The sequence below is a fragment of the Megalobrama amblycephala genome, linkage group LG2 (assembly GCF_018812025.1).
Source record: "Megalobrama amblycephala isolate DHTTF-2021 linkage group LG2, ASM1881202v1, whole genome shotgun sequence".
NCBI lineage: Eukaryota > Metazoa > Chordata > Actinopteri > Cypriniformes > Xenocyprididae > Megalobrama > Megalobrama amblycephala.
In genome coordinates, this window is record NC_063045.1 from 10,039,535 (window position 1) to 10,058,013 (window position 18,479).

Below are 18,479 nucleotides of genomic sequence, written 5' to 3' on the forward strand. Positions count from 1 at the left end.
GGCATTTTTCATTTCCAGCCTTCATGAACAATTATATATCACTTATAAATGATTAAAAACAATATTAATAGTAGTCATTAAGATTGATGTGGATTGGAATTGGTAAAATGTGCTTGGAAAAAAAATATGATCAGAAAATGAACCTAATAATTCTGCACACATACGATCTGTTGTGCATGTATACAAGCTCATAGTCTTAAACGTTAGCTTGTGTAGTGCATTTTACGGATTAACGGAGTGTTTACAGTTGTCTTGGAAGCTGAAGCTCGTGTTTATGATAAGGGGTGTTACATTTCCGACACACGCATGAGGAGTTTGACCAATCAGAGCACTCGGAGCTTTTCAGAAGGAGGGGCTTTGTAGAAACTGGAGCGCTTTAGACTGGGAATAAAGGTACTACAATAACGCATACTACACAAATAAAAAAAAAAAAATAATTATTAAATCATTAAAGCATGTTAACCTATTCTAGTACACCCAATAAACAAAATAACTTTTAAATTGGCATCATATGACCTCTTTATCAGTCTTTTCCAGTGATGGCAACAATGCCAGTAACAAATCCCACAGCATCTGTAGTGAAGATTTACATATTTGTGCACATGATCTGTGTGCTTGTGTATTGCTGTATGATGCTGTGTGAGAGTTGTAAAATACACTTCTTGGTCATAAAGTATGTAAAAACACACACACACAAAATCCTTTAGCAGCTTTAAAACCATTTTCTTTAGCAGCTTTAATAATCCTCTAACATTAAAGCTGCAGTCCATAAGTTTTGCCTCTTTGTCGTCATCTCTGTTTGAAACCTGCAACTGCAGTTATTTGTGGAATTATCATCTTTACGTGGGTTGTGCATCGGCACGACTCCTCAGCGCGGATGAATCTAATGTTTGCTGTCAGTCACCGCATTGGTGTAGATACTGTACTTCAGAATCACAGATTGTATGTCTTGGACATATGACCAAAATAAGATTTTTCACCAAAAAATGTCATCTGAACAAGTAACAAATCTGCCACTTTTGTTCTGCATCAGCATTGCGTGACTATGCATATTTAGTGTGTATTAGCGTTACCTGTAGATTTCAATTTCTGTACAGTCTAATCTCTAATGTTAATTTGTCATACCATACAATCCGCCATTAAAATTATAAGTTTAATTATTCCAGCTGCTGTGAGAAAAGGCTATAAATGATCCGCCGCCTGCAGCATCCTCACATGATATAGCCTAGCTGGGACTCCTTCGTAAAGATGTAATGACGCAAAGACAAACGGTGGGATGCTTGAATTTCTCTTGGAAACCCAAGTACCACCTGAATTAGTAGACATTATTACAAGCTTACCGTTGTGAATCGAACTAAGATAAGGAGATAATTTTTAACACTGGCTGGTTATGTACTTGCTCAAAAATCGATTTTGGATCATTTTTAACCAAAAAAAGTTATGGACTGCAGCTTTAAGCACTCACTATTCTATTGCTGATAGTGTATTTCCATAAAAATAAAAAAATAATATATATATATATATATATATATATATATATATATATATACTGTATATAGGATACATGCTTTAATTTAAACAACTAAAGAATGAGTTCCAAAAAAACTAGTTTGAATTTGAATTAGTTGAGTTTGGTGTTAAGGTAACTTTTCATATTTTGAAAGTATCAAAATAAAAATTAATGTGATGTCTCACTAGCAGCCACAGTCTCAATCTGATTAGTGGGTGATTCTTTGGCAACAGTCATCAATGCAGTTTCAGCCGTATTAGTGGACGAGTATTCAACATGATGCTCCTGTAAGAAAACACAGATTCACAGAAAATAAATGAAATGAACAATACTGAGCTCTTAGTAAATCTGGCCCCTGTTGTTTTATTTTATATATGTGAATTAGTTTTGTGCATGTGAACTGATTTAAAATCTCATATTTCTATATAATCTGCTGTATGTATGTATGAGATACTTGCATTCTGTCCTGGTTGGGTAGAGTTATTGCGGCGGCAGTAAATCACACCAGCAGTTACAGCTGTAGAAACCAGCAGAGCAACACCAACACCAGCACATATAGGCCGACCAGATTCTGTAACAATAAAGACAGACATACATAATCACTAGAGATTGACTGACAGTTATGAAAAAATATATAATAAAAATATATATTTCAATGCTTTGGCATTCTATCTGAAAACTTGAGAAACTCTGCATTGGAGACTGAGACGGAGCAAGGATCCAGGGTGGAGCCGGCAGGACAGGTGGGCACGGTGAAACCGGTGGAGCTGGAGACCACCATGATGGAGCCGAAGACCACAAAGGGTCAGGGGACCGTGGCGGAGGCCGGCCACCATAGCTGTGACAGAGGAGACAAACTTTACAGTTTGCCTCTGTGGCCGTAACTGAGCCAAAATGGGGCACAGAGAATTCAGCGACTGCCTCCATGGCCGAAACAGGGCAGACAAAGAGTTCATGGTCGGACTCTGTGGCCATAACTAAGTCAAAATGGGGTACAGAGGGTTCAGAGATGGCCTCCATAGCCATGGATTTGCCACACTGGATGCCAGTCTCATTCACTCAGACATGGATCCAGTGGCCAGGATGGTACAGGCTGATGGTATATGTGGCAGGAGCTTGCAAAATCCCAAAACTCACAAAGCAACCCTCGATGACCATTACTGCAAAGTTGGGTTCTTAAAGGCTACAAATACATAAGGGCTAACAAGGTAACAAGTTTATAACACAATACCTTTATTTGTCATGAACTGTGATCCTTGACACTTTGCAGACCTTTAACATTGACAAACAGCAATGTTACAAACTGCATGAAAGAGAATATTCAAAAAAGCATGATTGGGACCCTTTACAGTTTTTCTCAGTCCCTTTGGTACATTTCACGAATCATTCTTAAAATTTGCAAATCATACAAACAGTACCACATATTGGGTTACCTACAAAAGCCTGTAACTTGCTCAAAAGAATGAGAATTGCTTTTATGATATGCACAAGTGACTAGATGATGTGGAGGTTGAACAAGTAGTTTTGAGAATTTCAGTTGTGATCTGAGAAATGTACCAAAGCGACTGAGAAAAACTGTAAATTCCTCAAAAAATGCACAATATAAATTAAATAATACTCAACCAATGACAGCAATGCTGAAGCTCTTAAAGCTGCTGATGCTGATGCTGCCGATGCTGCGGTTTATCTCCAGTTTATAGAGTCCAGAGTCTGTGGTTCTGGTGTTCATGATGGTCAGAGATCCAGTCTGATTGTCCAGCTTCGGTCTGTCTTTGAATCTTCCATCAGCATGTTCACATTGATCATCTGTACAGATCTGATTCTGATCTCCAGTGATTTTAGCGATGCAAGTGTCATTAAAATACCACGTCATCACATCATTTGGGTGTTTTTTTACACCAGGATCTAAAGTGAGAGATTCTCCCTCCTTCACTGCCATTGTCTTCATTTTTTCTTCAACAGGAACATCTGAAACACAAATAAACATCTGCTGTAGGATATGTTTGCTGAATCATGAAAGAACTGTAAAAATGAAATAGATTGCATGTGCTTCAATGCAAAAATAGTTTTATGCTTATAAACACATTGTTCATACTAATTTTACATCAAATCCTCTTGTACTTTACATTCCCAGTGAACCAAAAAACAATGAGTATGAAATAATAGATGTATTAAAACAAATGATCATAGATTGTATGAGAAAACAAAACTAAAAAATATTTAGTTCTACAGTCACTTTTATGTTAGTGTGTTTGATGTTTGGGGGAATTTGGGGGAAATTTTAATTGTGATTAAAAATAATTTGATATTTTGTTTTATACCATAAATACATTGTTTTTTAAATGTGCATAACCTGACTTTAAACATTTTTTTTTTTAAATTAAATGACTTACCATGAACAGTAACATTGAAGGTCTGGGTTCTGTCATTGATGAGTTCATAAAGTCCAGAGTCTGAGTTTGTGATGTTAGTGATGGTCAGAGATCCAGTCTGATGATCCAGCTTCAGTCTGTCTCTGAATCTCTCATTACCTTCATTACACTGAACATCTGTACAGATCTTACTCTGATCTCTATTGATTTGAGCGATGCGAATGTCATTAAAATACCATCTAATTCTGTCTTGATGCCTTGTTTGAACACCAGTGTGTAGAGTGACTGAATCTCCCTCAACCACTGACACTGAATCTCCCTCCATCACTGACACAACGGTCTCAACACAGGAAACACCTGAAGAAGAAATGAACAGTGAACTAGATAAGTTGATGACAAACTTTTGTTAAAATTCTAACATCTTTTGACATACTGCTAACATGTTTTACATTGCAGGCATGATTTAACACATTGCTAACGTGTACAATCATTGCTAGCATGATTTAGCACACTGCTAACATTTTAAGCTAGATGCTAGGCTAGACAGATTAGAATTTGACAGTTGGAGTTTGAGTTCATTTAAACACTCACTCAATGAAAGTCTATGGGAGTTTTCAGAGGTCTGATCATCCGGTTTATGAAAATTGTTGCTCCAAGAACACATTAATTTGCAAATTAGATACAGTGTATATATACATTGTATTGAATGGGAAAACCCAGAATTGGCCATTTTACCCACATATTGCATAAAGTAAAATGGTATATCATTTAATTCCATTATATCTTTCATAACATAGTTGAGAATCTTCTTTATACAAAGTTTGGTTAAAAACAATCCTGAAGCCTAAAAAAATTAATTAAATAGGTGATTTAAAAAAAATCCAATTGTTTTTGCCTATACATGTCATTTCATGTCATTTTATTTTTTAAACCACTTAGTCCTGGTGTCCACTACAGAGGACATAGCATAACATATGAATAAAATATAATTTCTCAAAATTTTTTTCTATTGCTAGCCTCTACGAAATTGCGCACCCTAGCTTTAAAATAGTAAATCAGTATGTGTAAAGCCAACATAATTATAAATCATTGCTGGGACAGTGGGACAAAAACAAACAGGACAGTGCCGTGAAATCTTTTTCCTTCAGATCATAAAGATTGTACAGAAATATTTCTGGATTCATAATGTAACATGCGAACAAACAGCATGAAAACAGTTGATTTACAAGTATCAGTGATCATTATATTTTCATGCCCTGATTAACTATTAAACCTCTGAAGGGATAGGAAGAAATTAATTTATTGTTATTTTACACCATATTAGTACTCAAATCCATTTCATGTTATTCAGAATATTTCTGAATGCTTATTTCAGCTGTTAAAGCTGTTTTACATTAATATACAGAATTAAAACTGAATTAGTTTGAAAGATTCTCCCCCAACCTTTTGTTTCTGATGATTCATCCTCACCCAAAACACCACATAATATGCACTCTGCATCTGAATTATTTTCTCAGCACTTTGAGTCACTTTGAGATGATTCATTCATTCTGCAGTCACATTTATCTAAAGCAACATTCAAATGAGGTATATCCCAAGTTATTTCTCACAATATTCATAGCACACAATGGCAGGTTTATTAGAAGGTTAGTTTAGAAAACAAGCAGAGCAGAGGTTAAATGCAGAAAATAAGAGGAAGAAGTGCTTTGGCTGAAGGTTTGGAAGTGATTAAGTTTAATTACACTCACCAATGACAATAAGACTGAAGCTCCTAATGCTGCCGATACAGAAGCTGCTGCTGCTGCTGATCTTCAGTTGATAATCTCCAGAGTCTGTTTTCCTGGTGTTTGCGATGTTCAGAGATCCAGTCTGATGATCCAGCTTCAGTCTACCTCTGAATTCCGAGTTCTCTGAATTCTGATGTTCAAACAGTTCCTCTGTACAGATATTACTATGACCGCCAGTTATTTTGGTAAAGTAAATGTCATTAAAATGCCATTTGATCAAATCATTTGGGTGTTTTATCACATCAGGATCTAAAGAGATAGATTCTCCCTCCTTCACTGACTTTGTTTTCACTTCTAGTGCAGGAACACCTGAAAAACAAACCAACAGCCACTGAAGGATCTTTTTTGGGGGGGTATTAATTTCCTGAAAAACAAGACAATCAATTTGGTCTCTATACACCGATCAGGCATAACATCATGGCCACCTTCCTAATATTGTGTTGGTCCCCTTTTGCTGCCAAAACAGCCCTGACCCGTCGAGGCATGGACTCCTCTAGACCCCTGAAGGTGTGCTGTGGTATCTGCACCAAGATGTTAGCAGCAAATCCTTTAAAGGTGCTAAAGAGAAGGTTTTGTTTTATACATTTTTGCAATATTACTTGAAACTGTCTTTACTAACTGATAAGACTATTTATTAGGTGCACTGAAAGTAATAATATTAATATACATCATCTGTGCATGAGGTAGGGCCTTAAAAACATCAGCCAATCGTCTACGCGATCATCGCGTAAACGATTGGCCCTCTGGCTTGTCAATCACTGCCGTGACGTTCCTTGTGAGAGATGTGCGCGGATTGGCCCTCTGGCTTGTCAGTCACTGCCGTGACGTTCCTTTTGAGAGACGAGCGCGGCTGCGCTCTCCAGTAACTTTCCACACTCCACAGGCGCCACATGCAATGTTTTTGTCAGGAGACAGGAGTAACAACTGCAGATTATGAGTTACCTGCGGTGAGTCCGACATAATGAACCTAAAAAACACGACACAGCGAATGCCGGTGGTAAACACTCGTGTTCCAATACTCGTGTTTATGAGTTTTGGGAGGCGTTCCTTTGAAGTGAGCTGTGAAGGAGGAGGGCTGTTCTTACGCATGCGCTCATTTCAAAAACTCAGTAACAGTCTTTGGATTCTCAGTCTACGAAAAATTCCTCTTTATCACCTTTAAGTCCTGTAAGTTGTGAGGTGGAGCTTCCATGGATCAGATTTGTTTGTTCAGCACATCCCACAGATGCTCGATTGGATTGAGATCTGGGGAATTTGGAGGCCACCACTGGTCTAGCCATCACAATTTGGCCCTTGTCAAACTCACTCAAATCCTTACGCTTGCCCATTTTTCCTGCTTCTAACACATCAGCTTTGTGGACAAAATGTTCACTTGCTGCCTAATATATCCTATCCACTAACCTGTCAGTGCTCATAATATTATGCCTGATCAGTGTATATAGCCACAGATATTTTAAATTTAACGACTTAATATGACACTAAAAATGTACATTCATAATATTCATAGCACAATGCACAATTAAATGTGAAAACATGCACATTGCTAAACAATTTTTTTTTTAAATGAGCAAAAATATAGTTTTGAGATCATATTAAAAGACAAATACAAACAAGTCAAAAATATTTGTCCACATTTGTTGCTTTTAAACACATTTTTATCATGCTTACACTCATCAAATCCACATGAAATAAATCTGCAACTAAACAGATTATGAGAAATGATCTGATGAGAAATTGTTAATCTCCAGAATACCACTGCCGTTCTTATGATCCAAAAACTGTTAAAACTATCATTCTGGTCTGCGTATGAAGCTGTTAGATTATTAATCCCGAGGTTCTCCTTAATTGGCAATTGAATTAACAATCTCAGCGCTGAGGGAGAGTATTAAGTCTCATTTTTATTTAGCTGGGTCAGAGATTATATAGAAAGAGTAAAGTGTGTAGTATGGATTTAACCAATGAGAGAGAGAGAATAAATCATATAGCTCATGAGTCATGGTATAGGAATGTGATACATATAGAAAAACAAGTCTAATATGGTCATATCCCCAGGAAGGCCAGATCCCCATGCCTTCCGGGGGATCCAAGAGGACCCCTTCCATACTTGCAATACAAAAGGCAGAGACCATTCCCTGTCTCTCCATTAGGTCCAGGGGCCTCATACTTTACATTGATCATAAAATCTTTCAGAAGCAAAGTGTGATATTTAAGCAAACTCCACTTTAAACATTTTTTTAAGGAAACAACCTATTTACTTGGAACACAAGTAGAGAATAAATAACTGTGATGGTCACAGATATAATAAACATTAATGATGATGATAATGATAAATACCATGCTTTTAAACATTCATGAAATGACTCACCATGGACAGAAACATTGAAGGTCTTTTCACTGTTGATGATCTTCAGTTTATAATCTCCAGAGTCTGTGTTTCTGGTCTTCATGATGGTCAGAGATCCAGTCTGATGATCCAGCTTCAGTCTGTCTCTGAATCTCTCATTACACTGAACATCTGTACAGATCTCGCTGAGATCTCCAGTGATTTGAGCTACACAAGTGTCCTTAAAATACCATATAATCTTTTCTTGTTGGTTTGGTTTAACATCAGCGTATAAAGTAACTGTATCTCCCTCCTTCACTGACACTGACATTGTATCAACACCAGACACACCTGGAGATAAACAGTTAAAATCACAGGTAAAGTCAAAAGCTCAGAAATCAAACAACTCAAGCTATAAAAACTTGGGTAAAGTTGGTTTTATATTCTCACATTCGGACATCCGTATTCAATAGCCTTGTTAATCACACTACATTGGACATTCAGTGGACATTCACAAGTAAATATGCCATTAAAACAATACTTGCCTATTTTGATCGACTGTGAAAAATGTTGTAAGTTGACAATCGTTGGTTGTCAATATCATGTCGCTGCTTAAAATTTGCAAACATTAATTTATTGCACATTTATTGGAAAGTCTGAATTTATCAGAAGTTGGTTTTATATTCGCACATTCGGACTTCTGATAAATTCAGACTTTACAATAAATGTGCAATAAATTAATATTTGCGAATTTTTGTCTAAAACTATGACGATGCAGTCATTTAAAATGGGAATAATTGAGAAATAATAAATGAATAACTGCCCGGAATTCCTGACCGGAAGAGAGATAAACATTTTAAGAAATAGTCTGTCTTACCCTGCACGAGTAAAACACTCGCTATGTGCAAAAGAACTTCATTCTGGTGGAGGGGCATAGTGTGTGGATGGTGGATATCCAGAAGCTTTCACGACCATAGTTCACGACACCTCGTATTTATGGAACGCGAACGGGGCCAAATGTCTTTAAACGAAACGCGTGATTTAGGAAGTATGCGTTTCCATGGCACCACTATCAACACCTATGACTCTACAGCGGTCAGGTGGTACAGCAGCCACGTGGTACATGTGGGAGCTTTCAGAAAACTCCCAGCTTACAAACTGTAATTACGAGCTCTACGAGGACGAACACACCTAAACTGCGGTCAGGCGCGCCGCACTTTTTTTTTTTCTTTTTTTTTGTGTGCGTCTAGTCGTGTACTTACGGTATGGGTGCTGGAAACGGTGTTATGAAATATTCGGTGTCTGAGATTTTCGGTGACACTGGGAGGAGCTTACATGAATATTCACGAGTTTCCTGTTTTGAGTTAAAGCGCCACTGAAAGTGTTAGTGCACGCTCTTCGGCTTACATTAAAGGTAATTAGCATATGTTTCAGCGTTAAACGATGTCAAGCTTATATTCTAACTGTTATTGATGCACAAGATTTTATATATAAGATATATTGTATTATGTCGTGTCATGTGTTAGCTATGTTTGAAATGAACACAGCCAATGATTCGCCAGAGGTGTCGTTAGGATTCGCTAAACGAGCCAATAGCGTTTTAAGTAGCCTATTTTTGTTGTTTCTGTATTGAGTCTTTTAAGCATATAATTTTGAAAGTTTGCCAAAATGTATGGTAGCATAATAATATTAATTGTAAACTCCTGTGGTGAAGGCAGCAGTAAACTTTCCTAGTTTGCAGAAGCACTTCTAATCTGGGTAGACTTGAATTTCTATATGTAATGTTTCAAAAATAAATTGCACACATGCAAGAAAACATGTTAATGTAATTGATATAGTTTATTTATTATCCAAATAGGCTACGGTGAATTATGCATGCGATAACTAATATACAGTAATATCTATAGCCAATATTCTTTCATTCCCAAATATGACTTTTGCCAGTAAATATCCCTGTACACCAGACAAAGCAGACACTTTTATTTTTCACTTTATTTTGAACATGACAGTGTATTAAAAATTTTAATACTACATGTTTGTTGTAATGTCATTTTATTATATATTTCAGATTGAATGTGTCAGTAGCAAAGGCTGGTATCACAAGAGCAGACCAAACTTTAAAGGTCCCATTCTTCGTGATCCCATGTTTCCAACTTTAGTTAGTGTGTAATGTTGTTGTTAGAGTATAAATAAAATCTGTAAAATTTTAAAGCTCAAAGTTCAATGCCAAGCGAGATATTTTATTTAACAGAAATAGCCTACAACGAACGGCCAGTTTGGACTACATCCCTCTACTTCCTTCTTTAATGACGTCACTAAAACTGTGTTTTGACTAACCTCCGCCCACAGGAATACACAAAAAAGGGGGCGTGGTTTTGTTGCGCTCCCACGGAGAAGAGCAAGAGTTGCGTTTGTAAAGTGTGTTTGTCGCCATGTCGTCGAAACGCTGTTATTTTCATCCCGCAGTCCAATCACCTTTGTTTGGCCTTCCCAGGGACGCTGTACTTAGAAATCAGTGGTTACAATTTATGTTTAACTCGGTTCCCGAAAATTATAATCCACATGTTAAACTATGTGCAGCACATTTTACTGAGGACAGCTTCCTCAATCTCAGTCAGTTTAATGCCGGATTCGCACAAAGATTATTTTTTGAAAGATGGAGCAGTTCCCTCTTTGTCTGGAGAAGGCGTTGTTTGTGGACCACAACCGGTAAGTGCATTTTATTATTTACGTTGGTGCGTTTAACAGTTTCTGTAACTTATCACACAAAGGGCAACGCTGTTTAGCTTTGTTAACTAGATGGCAATTGAAACATATCCGACCAAAACTTTTAAAAAGTGTAGTAATTCAACCGGACACCATCGATTGTTGGTGTTTGTTATGATCAGTTTAAATTATTTGTTGATTATATCTGTTGTTTACTGTTTAACCACATGCTGGTTTAGCTGCAGCCACGCGAATCATTGTTCTATGTTTAGGCCTATGTAACGTTACCTACTGTAAATAAACAGCTTACCATTGTGACACATCCTGTAAAAGACGTGTTTGCACAGGTTCTACTCGATCCTCTTCATCTATATTCTCCGGGTCTGATTCCGGCTCAAATTGATAGGGTAAAATTAAAGACATGTTTACGATAACACTGAGCGCGTGCATCTCCACGTTATGGTAAGAGGCGTGACCTTTCCGGGCAAGGAGCGCTAAGCTGCTGTCGAATCACAACACAGGAACCGCTGGCACAATCAGAACTCGTTACGTATTTCTGAAGGAGGGACTTCATAGAACAAGGAAGTCATCAGCCCGTTTTTATGACAGTGGAAACAGCGGTATACAGATAAGTAAATTATGTGAAAAATACTGTGTTTTTTTATATGCGAAACATGAACACATGTTATATTGCACACTATAAACACAATCAAAGCTTCAAAAAACCACGAAGAACGGGACCTTTAATTTGTCTGGGATCCCAAGACCCTGTGTAAAGTGTGTTAATCTGCTTGCTATGAATAGAAACATGAGACAGTGATATTTGCTTCCCTGCAGCACGTTCACTATATGGAGAAGACAATTGGCAAAAGTATGAGGAATATTATTGTTATGTGGATAATCAGACATATATACATACTGTGATTGTTCTGTCATTTCTTAATTGCTTGCTCAGTTGGTAAATATTTTTAAAGAGACTTTATTAAATCCTAAAGTTAAGTGTTATTTTTTTTTTTTTCATATTATTAGGAAACATTCTCAATCTTTTTTCCCACAAAATGATGCATTTCATTGACAAAAAAAATAAAATAAAATAATAATAATAATAATAATAATAATAATGTGGAAAAAACATGAAGCACTGTGAATCAGGATTCAGTTTAACACAGTGGTGATATGAAACTATATGGAACTAAATGATCAAACCTGCAGTATATTCACAATGAAATGTATTAGTTCTATTCTACAAGCTTTCCATAACAATTAAAATTTTATTTATGTTAAATAAGCTGCTAAAATAATAGACCATGTAGTAATTTGCATATCTGTAATATCAAAGATGAAAGTAAATAATGAGAGTAGTTTCACTTTGAATAAAAAAGAGCAACTGATTCTGTGTTGGAATTTTATTCACAACTGAGAAGAAGTCACGACATATGACATATTTAATTAGCAAAAACACTTGTATTTAAACACACTTTACACAGGGTCTTGGGATCCCAGACAAATAAAAGTTTGGTCTGCTCTTGTGATACCAGCCTTTGCTACTGACACATTCAATCTGAAATATATAATAAAATGACATTACAACAAACATGTATTATTAAAAATTTTAATACACTGTCATGTTCAAAATAAAGTGAAAAATAAAAGTGTCTGCTTTGTCTGGTGTACAAGGATATTTACTGGCAAAAGTCACATTTGGGAATGAAAGAATATTGGCTATAGATATTATATTAGTTATCACATGCGTAATTCACGTGGCCTATTTGGATAATAAATAAACTATATTTAAAGTACATTAACATGTTTTCTTGCATGTGTGCAATTTATTTTTGAAACATTATATATAGAAATTCAAGTCTACCCAGATTAGAAGTGCTTCTGCAAACTAGGAAAGTTCACTGCTGCCTTCACCACAGGAGTTTACAATTAATATTATTATGCTACCATACATTTTGGCAAACTTTCAAAATTATATGCTTAAAAGACTCAATACAGAAACAACAAAAATAGGCTACTTAAAACGCTATTGGCTCGTTTAGCGAATCCTAACGACACCTCTGGCAAATCATTGGCTGTGTTCATTTCAAACATAGCTAACACATGACACGACATAATACAATATATCTTATATATAAAATCGTGTGCATCAATAACAGTTAGAATATAAGCTTGACTTCGTTTAACGCTGAAACATATGCTAATTACCTTTAATGTAAGCCGAAGAGCGTGCACTAACACTTTCAGTGGCGCTTTAACTCAAAACAGGAAACTCGTGAATATTCATGTAAGCTCCTCCCAGTGTCACCGAAAATCTCAGACACCGAATATTTCATAACAACGGTCAAAATGGATTTAAAGACGCCGTTTCCTTGTATTTACCCCTAAAAAGGGCAAAAGAGACATCAGAAAGGTTATTCATTTCTATTTTCCATCTTATTAGGACACAAATAAGTTTTGATTAAAAAACATGACCTTTATTTTCTGTTTTAAGGGGAGACACTACAGGCAAAAACACTGATTTTTCAGGCACCTGTCAATTTTGAGATTTTGTGCTTTTTGGCTTTTCATAAAGTGCTTTTTTTTTCAGACTGGTGGAAAGAAAATATCCAAACTACACTTTTAAGTGTCAAATCTATTTGCGTGTATAGATTTCAATTACAGTAAATATCTGTAAAGGCTGTTTTCTCAAATGAGTCAGAAATCTCCACTTCATCAGAACTTACATACACCAAACTTTACAGTTTTATTCCTATCTTCTGAAGGATTTGTTGATATATAATTTGCCTGATTTTATACAACATTTTATTCCTAAAAAAATTGTGATTTTTTTTTTTTTTTTTTTTTTTTTTTTTCTAGCTGTTGATAGTAATTTCTGATTTATGGAGTGATAAAAAGAGATATCCAAAATTCCCTTTGTAAAAACCTTTGAATTTAATATGTCCAAAAAATTAAATGAGAATTTTGAACCTGACGTCATCCAATATTCAGATTTTTGTTCTAGAAATGTATGCAAATTAGCGCATATTTAATCAGATAATGCCTCATTTGCATATTTAAACATAAGGTTTTAGAAAACTTGTAACACAAAAAAAAATGTTTGTAATTTTTAATGCAATCAATCAGCTAGGGAATTATGGTGATATCTATTAGTTAATTTTTTTACCCTATTCACCTGGGGTGTCTCGCCTTAATGATTGTATATAAGCTATACATGAATTAATTATACATACTTTATTGTTAATAAATGAAGACTTCAAATCCTCTAAGTGCCGTCTGAAATTTTCTTCTACAATAAGCATTTTTATCAGGCTTGTATGTTTAGGTTCAGTAATTCCACTTTAATGGCAATTAATAGGTCATTTTCATTGCCATTAAAGTGAAATAACTGAACATAAACATACAGCTTGATAAAAATGCTTATTGTAGAAGAAAATTTCAAACGGTACTTATGGCTTTTGCATCTGAAGTCTTCAAATGTTAAAATGAATGTTAATTATGAAAAATAATGTATTAATTTTAATTTTCTTGAATTTATATGTTTGATTTGTATGTTTTTATATATATTAGGTTAATTACTATACACTATTTATTAATATTAAATAATGTTAATATTAATGTGAATTTTTAGACACCTTTTATATATAACCAAAAATATAAATTGGAAAAATAATATAACAATAATTAAGTATGATAATTAACATTAATATTAATAAAAAATGTTTAAAAATAATGTTGTTTTTAATGTTATATATCAACATTATTTTATATTAATAAATAATGTATAGTAGCCTATTTTATGTCTAATATATAAAACATTAAAATCAAAAATATAAATTTAAGAAAATTAAAATTACATTAAAAATATATTATTTATCATAATTAACATTAATATTAACATTTATTAACAATAAATTGTGTATAATAATTAATTTATAGCTTATATACAATCATTAAAACAAAAAATAAAGGTCATGTTTTTTAATCAAAACTTATTTGTGTCCTAATAAGATGGAAAATAGAAATAAATAACCTTTCTGGTGTCTATTTTGCCCTTTTTAGGGGTAAATACAAGGAAACGCCGTCTTTAAATCCATTTTGACCGTTTCCAGCACCAATACCGTAAGTACACGACTAGACGCCCACTTGACCGCAGTTGTTAACACGACGATGCCCATCACTGACAAAAGAAACCAAAAGCTGCAAGTACTCGACTGCGCGGCGCCACCCCCACACCACACTGCACGTGTCCGCGGCGCGTCACGGCTCCGGCAAGGATTTGTTCCGTATATTTTGTCCAGTTTATTTGTGTTTATTGCCATACTTTATTTTGCTGTAATCTTCAGACGAATAAATGTTGAATTACTGGCCCACATATAATCTCACAATCTCTGTTGATCTAATTCTGCCTGTTCCTGCCATCAGCAGTAGCTAACTCTTCACAATGCTCTTCATCATCATCTTCAAATTGTTCATTGCTCTGTTCATCTTAACGATAGTTGCAAACAGCTTAAACTGAAAATGAGGAAGCAAAAATTAGTCTTAAAATCCTAAAGAAATAACAGTTAGAAATGCAACAGGAATCTTACATCATTTCTCTTTGAAAAACAGTTTGGAAAGTTTCAGATTAGAACTATTCTTATAATGGCTAATGGGCAACTTCAGATGGTGTGTTTTCTTCAGATCACTTGAGTCATTTCCGTGCTTCAAATGTAATGACATGCTGAAGTGCATGAGGCAAGAAGAACAAAAAGGATATAATGGAAGCACAACCCCCAACAGACACAGACTGAAGCAGTTTCACTTCAGCAGTCTCTACAGGACTTTTAAACATTTCCCTTTTTCTGAACTGATGAATAAAATGTTTTGCTCTCTTGTTTTTTGCTCTTTGTCCTTTTGGCATCTGGTTGGTAAGTTCTAAGCATTTCTATAATTACCAGAATTATAAATCTGTATAGTTTGTGTTTGATCCTACGTTCTGTGCATTAGTTTTCTATTATATTATTGGCATATAAATGATGAAATTGGAAGTCTTGTTCTGGACACCACTCAGCTGTTTCCATCTGATGGTACAAAGTATCTGCAATATGCATAAAGTTTATATCCCTTCAGAATTTCAAACTGGGAAGAGCCTAAATCTTATTGAAACACGTAAGACAAAGCAAGAGCATGAACAATAAGTTGCTGGCTCCAGTTCACTAAATGGCCCTCAAGGGTTTCTGAATTATAAAGCCACAGCCAAATCGTATAGTTATTCTTACTTAAATGTGCTACTGATGATAAACTCCCTCTGTTCTGCAGTGTTTGTTAATTCAAATGCAGTGAAAATGGTGTCAGTATCAGTGACGGAGGGAGATACTGTCACTCTACAGACTCAGCGACAGGAGAACGATCTGATATCATGGACATTCGAACATCCAGAGAGTCGTATAGCTGAAATCAATAAAGAGGCTGGAATCTTCTCCACTTATGATGATGTTCCTGATGGGAGATTCAGAAACAGGCTGAAGCTGGACAATCATACTGGATCTCTGACCATCACAAACCCCAGAACCACAGACTCTGGACTCTATGAAATGACTATCAAGGGCAAGAGAGACAAATATAAATTCACTGTTACTGTCTATGGTGAGTCACTAATTGTTCTGTCTACTAAATCAGCTTCTTAGCAATGGGATAACTATGATACTTTGGCCTTCGGTTCAAAAGCACTCAATGAGCCTCTATCACTCTAACAAATACTTTCTCAGCGGCACAGTATATCAGTGTGACGTCAGGAAAACGTAGGACTCCAAACTAATACAGATGCCAGATGTTAAATTTGGGATGAAAATGATAATCGGGTTGATGTCTAAACCCAACGTTTGTTTGATGTCAAGCTCCAATATTTTGACAGACATTAAATTTTGATTGGAATAAACAGTGTAAAAAAAATCCTCATTTAGTGGTCTAATTTGCTAATGTCATCCAGAGTCTATTCTTTTCATGTGTTATCATTTTGTATGATTATCCCTCTATTATCATCAAGCAGGCAACATTATCTGAACACAGTTGCTGTTCTTACTATAAGCACAAATTACAGCAGCCAGAGAAAAAAAATAATGTTAAAATGTCAAATCAAACTGATTAACTAAAGCAAACACTGATCACAATGATGGTGATTATGAACAAACCATTTTCAACCAAACATTAACATCAAAACCCATCAGAACTTCTGTAGTCAACATGGTTAATAATAAGTGAAGCTTGTGGAGTAGTTTAATCAGATTGAGAGAGATTAATTGTTTTTTTTTAATCTTCAGTTGATATCATGTAAGGCTGAAGAAAGTTGTAATGGTCTTCAGCTTCCATTAATAGTAAACGTGTGGCACCTTGTATGTTTTTGGTGTTTATTTCAACCAAAATTCGACGTCAGTCCAACATTGGGAGACTGTCCTCCAAAAAAAAAAAAAACGACCCTATAAGGTCGTTTTTTAAGCACCCTATTACGACCTATATTTACGTTTTGAAGTCATACGCCCTCTAGTGGGTGTAAAAATAATGACAGTGTCGTGTTACATCTGTCATGACGTATGACTGTCATTACCAATCAAAATGCATGTTCATTTAAATCCAATGTGTGGACTTTTTACACCATTTCTCCTATTTTCATTCAGCAAAACTAATTTTTATTAATGACTACACCCACCCCATCCCTAAACCTAACCTTAGTGATTTATAGTGCATATACACTTTATGAGCACATGCGTTCTCTGGGGTCGAACCCACACTCGCATGATCACATGATCGCATATTGTTATTGCAATGCTCTACCAGTTGAGCTATGCTAAACCCAAAACATGACGCAGATAAAAGGGAACAATGCATTAAAATGAAAGTGTCCTGTTGTCCATAGGGGCGCAACTATAGCAAACGCTCCTATGGGTCGTATTTCATGAATTAAAATGAAAGTGTCCTGTTGTCGATAGGGGCGCCACTTTAGTAAACGCTCCTATGGGTTGTATTTCAGGGAAGTGACAAACGACCTATATAGGCGTACTGGTTGGAGAACATGTTGGGTAGTTCTTATTCACAGATTTACACTGTAAAAATGTTGGATTGTTTCAACCCAAGACTTTGATGAAATATGGGCAAACCCAAGCTGGGTTTATCCATATTTTACCAGAATGCCTTTAATTACTGCCAAAGTCATGTGATTTCAGTAAATGTGGCGTTGTTACATCACAACTGTTTCGAAACGTTTCGAAATCCCAACGGTTCACCGATGGACAACTGAGATTGCCCCCAGTGGCCAATCACTGAACAATTGTATAGTTTTTTCCTGACATTAGATCTGTTTAAAAAAATACAGACATTTTAATAAGGACTTTGTATAATTAAAAGGAATAATAGTGGATAATAAGCTATTGGCCTTTTTAGCTCAGCCACCCATAAAACAAACCAAACAAGCCCTGAAAAATAATAAAAGAACATGTTATACAGACACTTAATATTAGAATTTTATTGCATTTGATAGAGTATACTTTCAAAAAACATTTGCAATGTGTTTGTAAAATGTTTTTACTCTGAACAGTAGGGGTCAGGAGTGCTTCAAAACAAATTCAATCATTTTGTGAAGCAATTTGAAGCTTTGAAAATCTGAAAAAGATTTTAATTAATTTTAATGTTATGTTGAAAACACTTGTGAAGCCAATTTGATTATATTTAAAATTGTAAGGCAGCTGAACTTAAGTTTTTAAGCTGAAATATGTGTAATTTAAGTGTACATATGCTCACAT

General features: G+C 35.4%; 1 protein-coding gene across 4 annotated transcripts; it reads right to left on the reverse strand.

The window, feature by feature from the left end:
* Positions 1–1,146: 1,146 nt before the first annotated feature.
* On the reverse strand, positions 1,147–9,117 carry LOC125263506. Of its 4 annotated transcripts, none has more exons than XM_048182500.1 (7): positions 8,870–9,117; positions 8,035–8,343; positions 5,631–5,978; positions 3,904–4,239; positions 3,134–3,478; positions 1,969–2,081; positions 1,147–1,795 (listed from the first exon to the last, which is right to left on the reverse strand). In XM_048182500.1, exons 1-7 carry the CDS (start codon positions 8,925–8,927, stop codon positions 1,679–1,681), a joined length of 1,626 nt encoding a protein of 541 aa, XP_048038457.1. In that variant the 5' UTR covers positions 8,928–9,117; the 3' UTR covers positions 1,147–1,678. The 4 variants fall into 4 exon arrangements, with proteins under 4 accessions (XP_048038457.1, XP_048038459.1, XP_048038460.1 ...); XM_048182502.1 differs by lacking the exon at positions 1,147–1,795 and adding an exon at positions 2,742–2,782 and having other exon boundaries at positions 1,968–2,081; positions 8,870–9,115; XM_048182503.1 differs by lacking the exon at positions 1,147–1,795 and adding an exon at positions 2,742–2,782 and having other exon boundaries at positions 1,970–2,348; positions 8,870–9,116.
* Between the last annotated feature and the right edge of the window lie 9,362 nt (positions 9,118–18,479).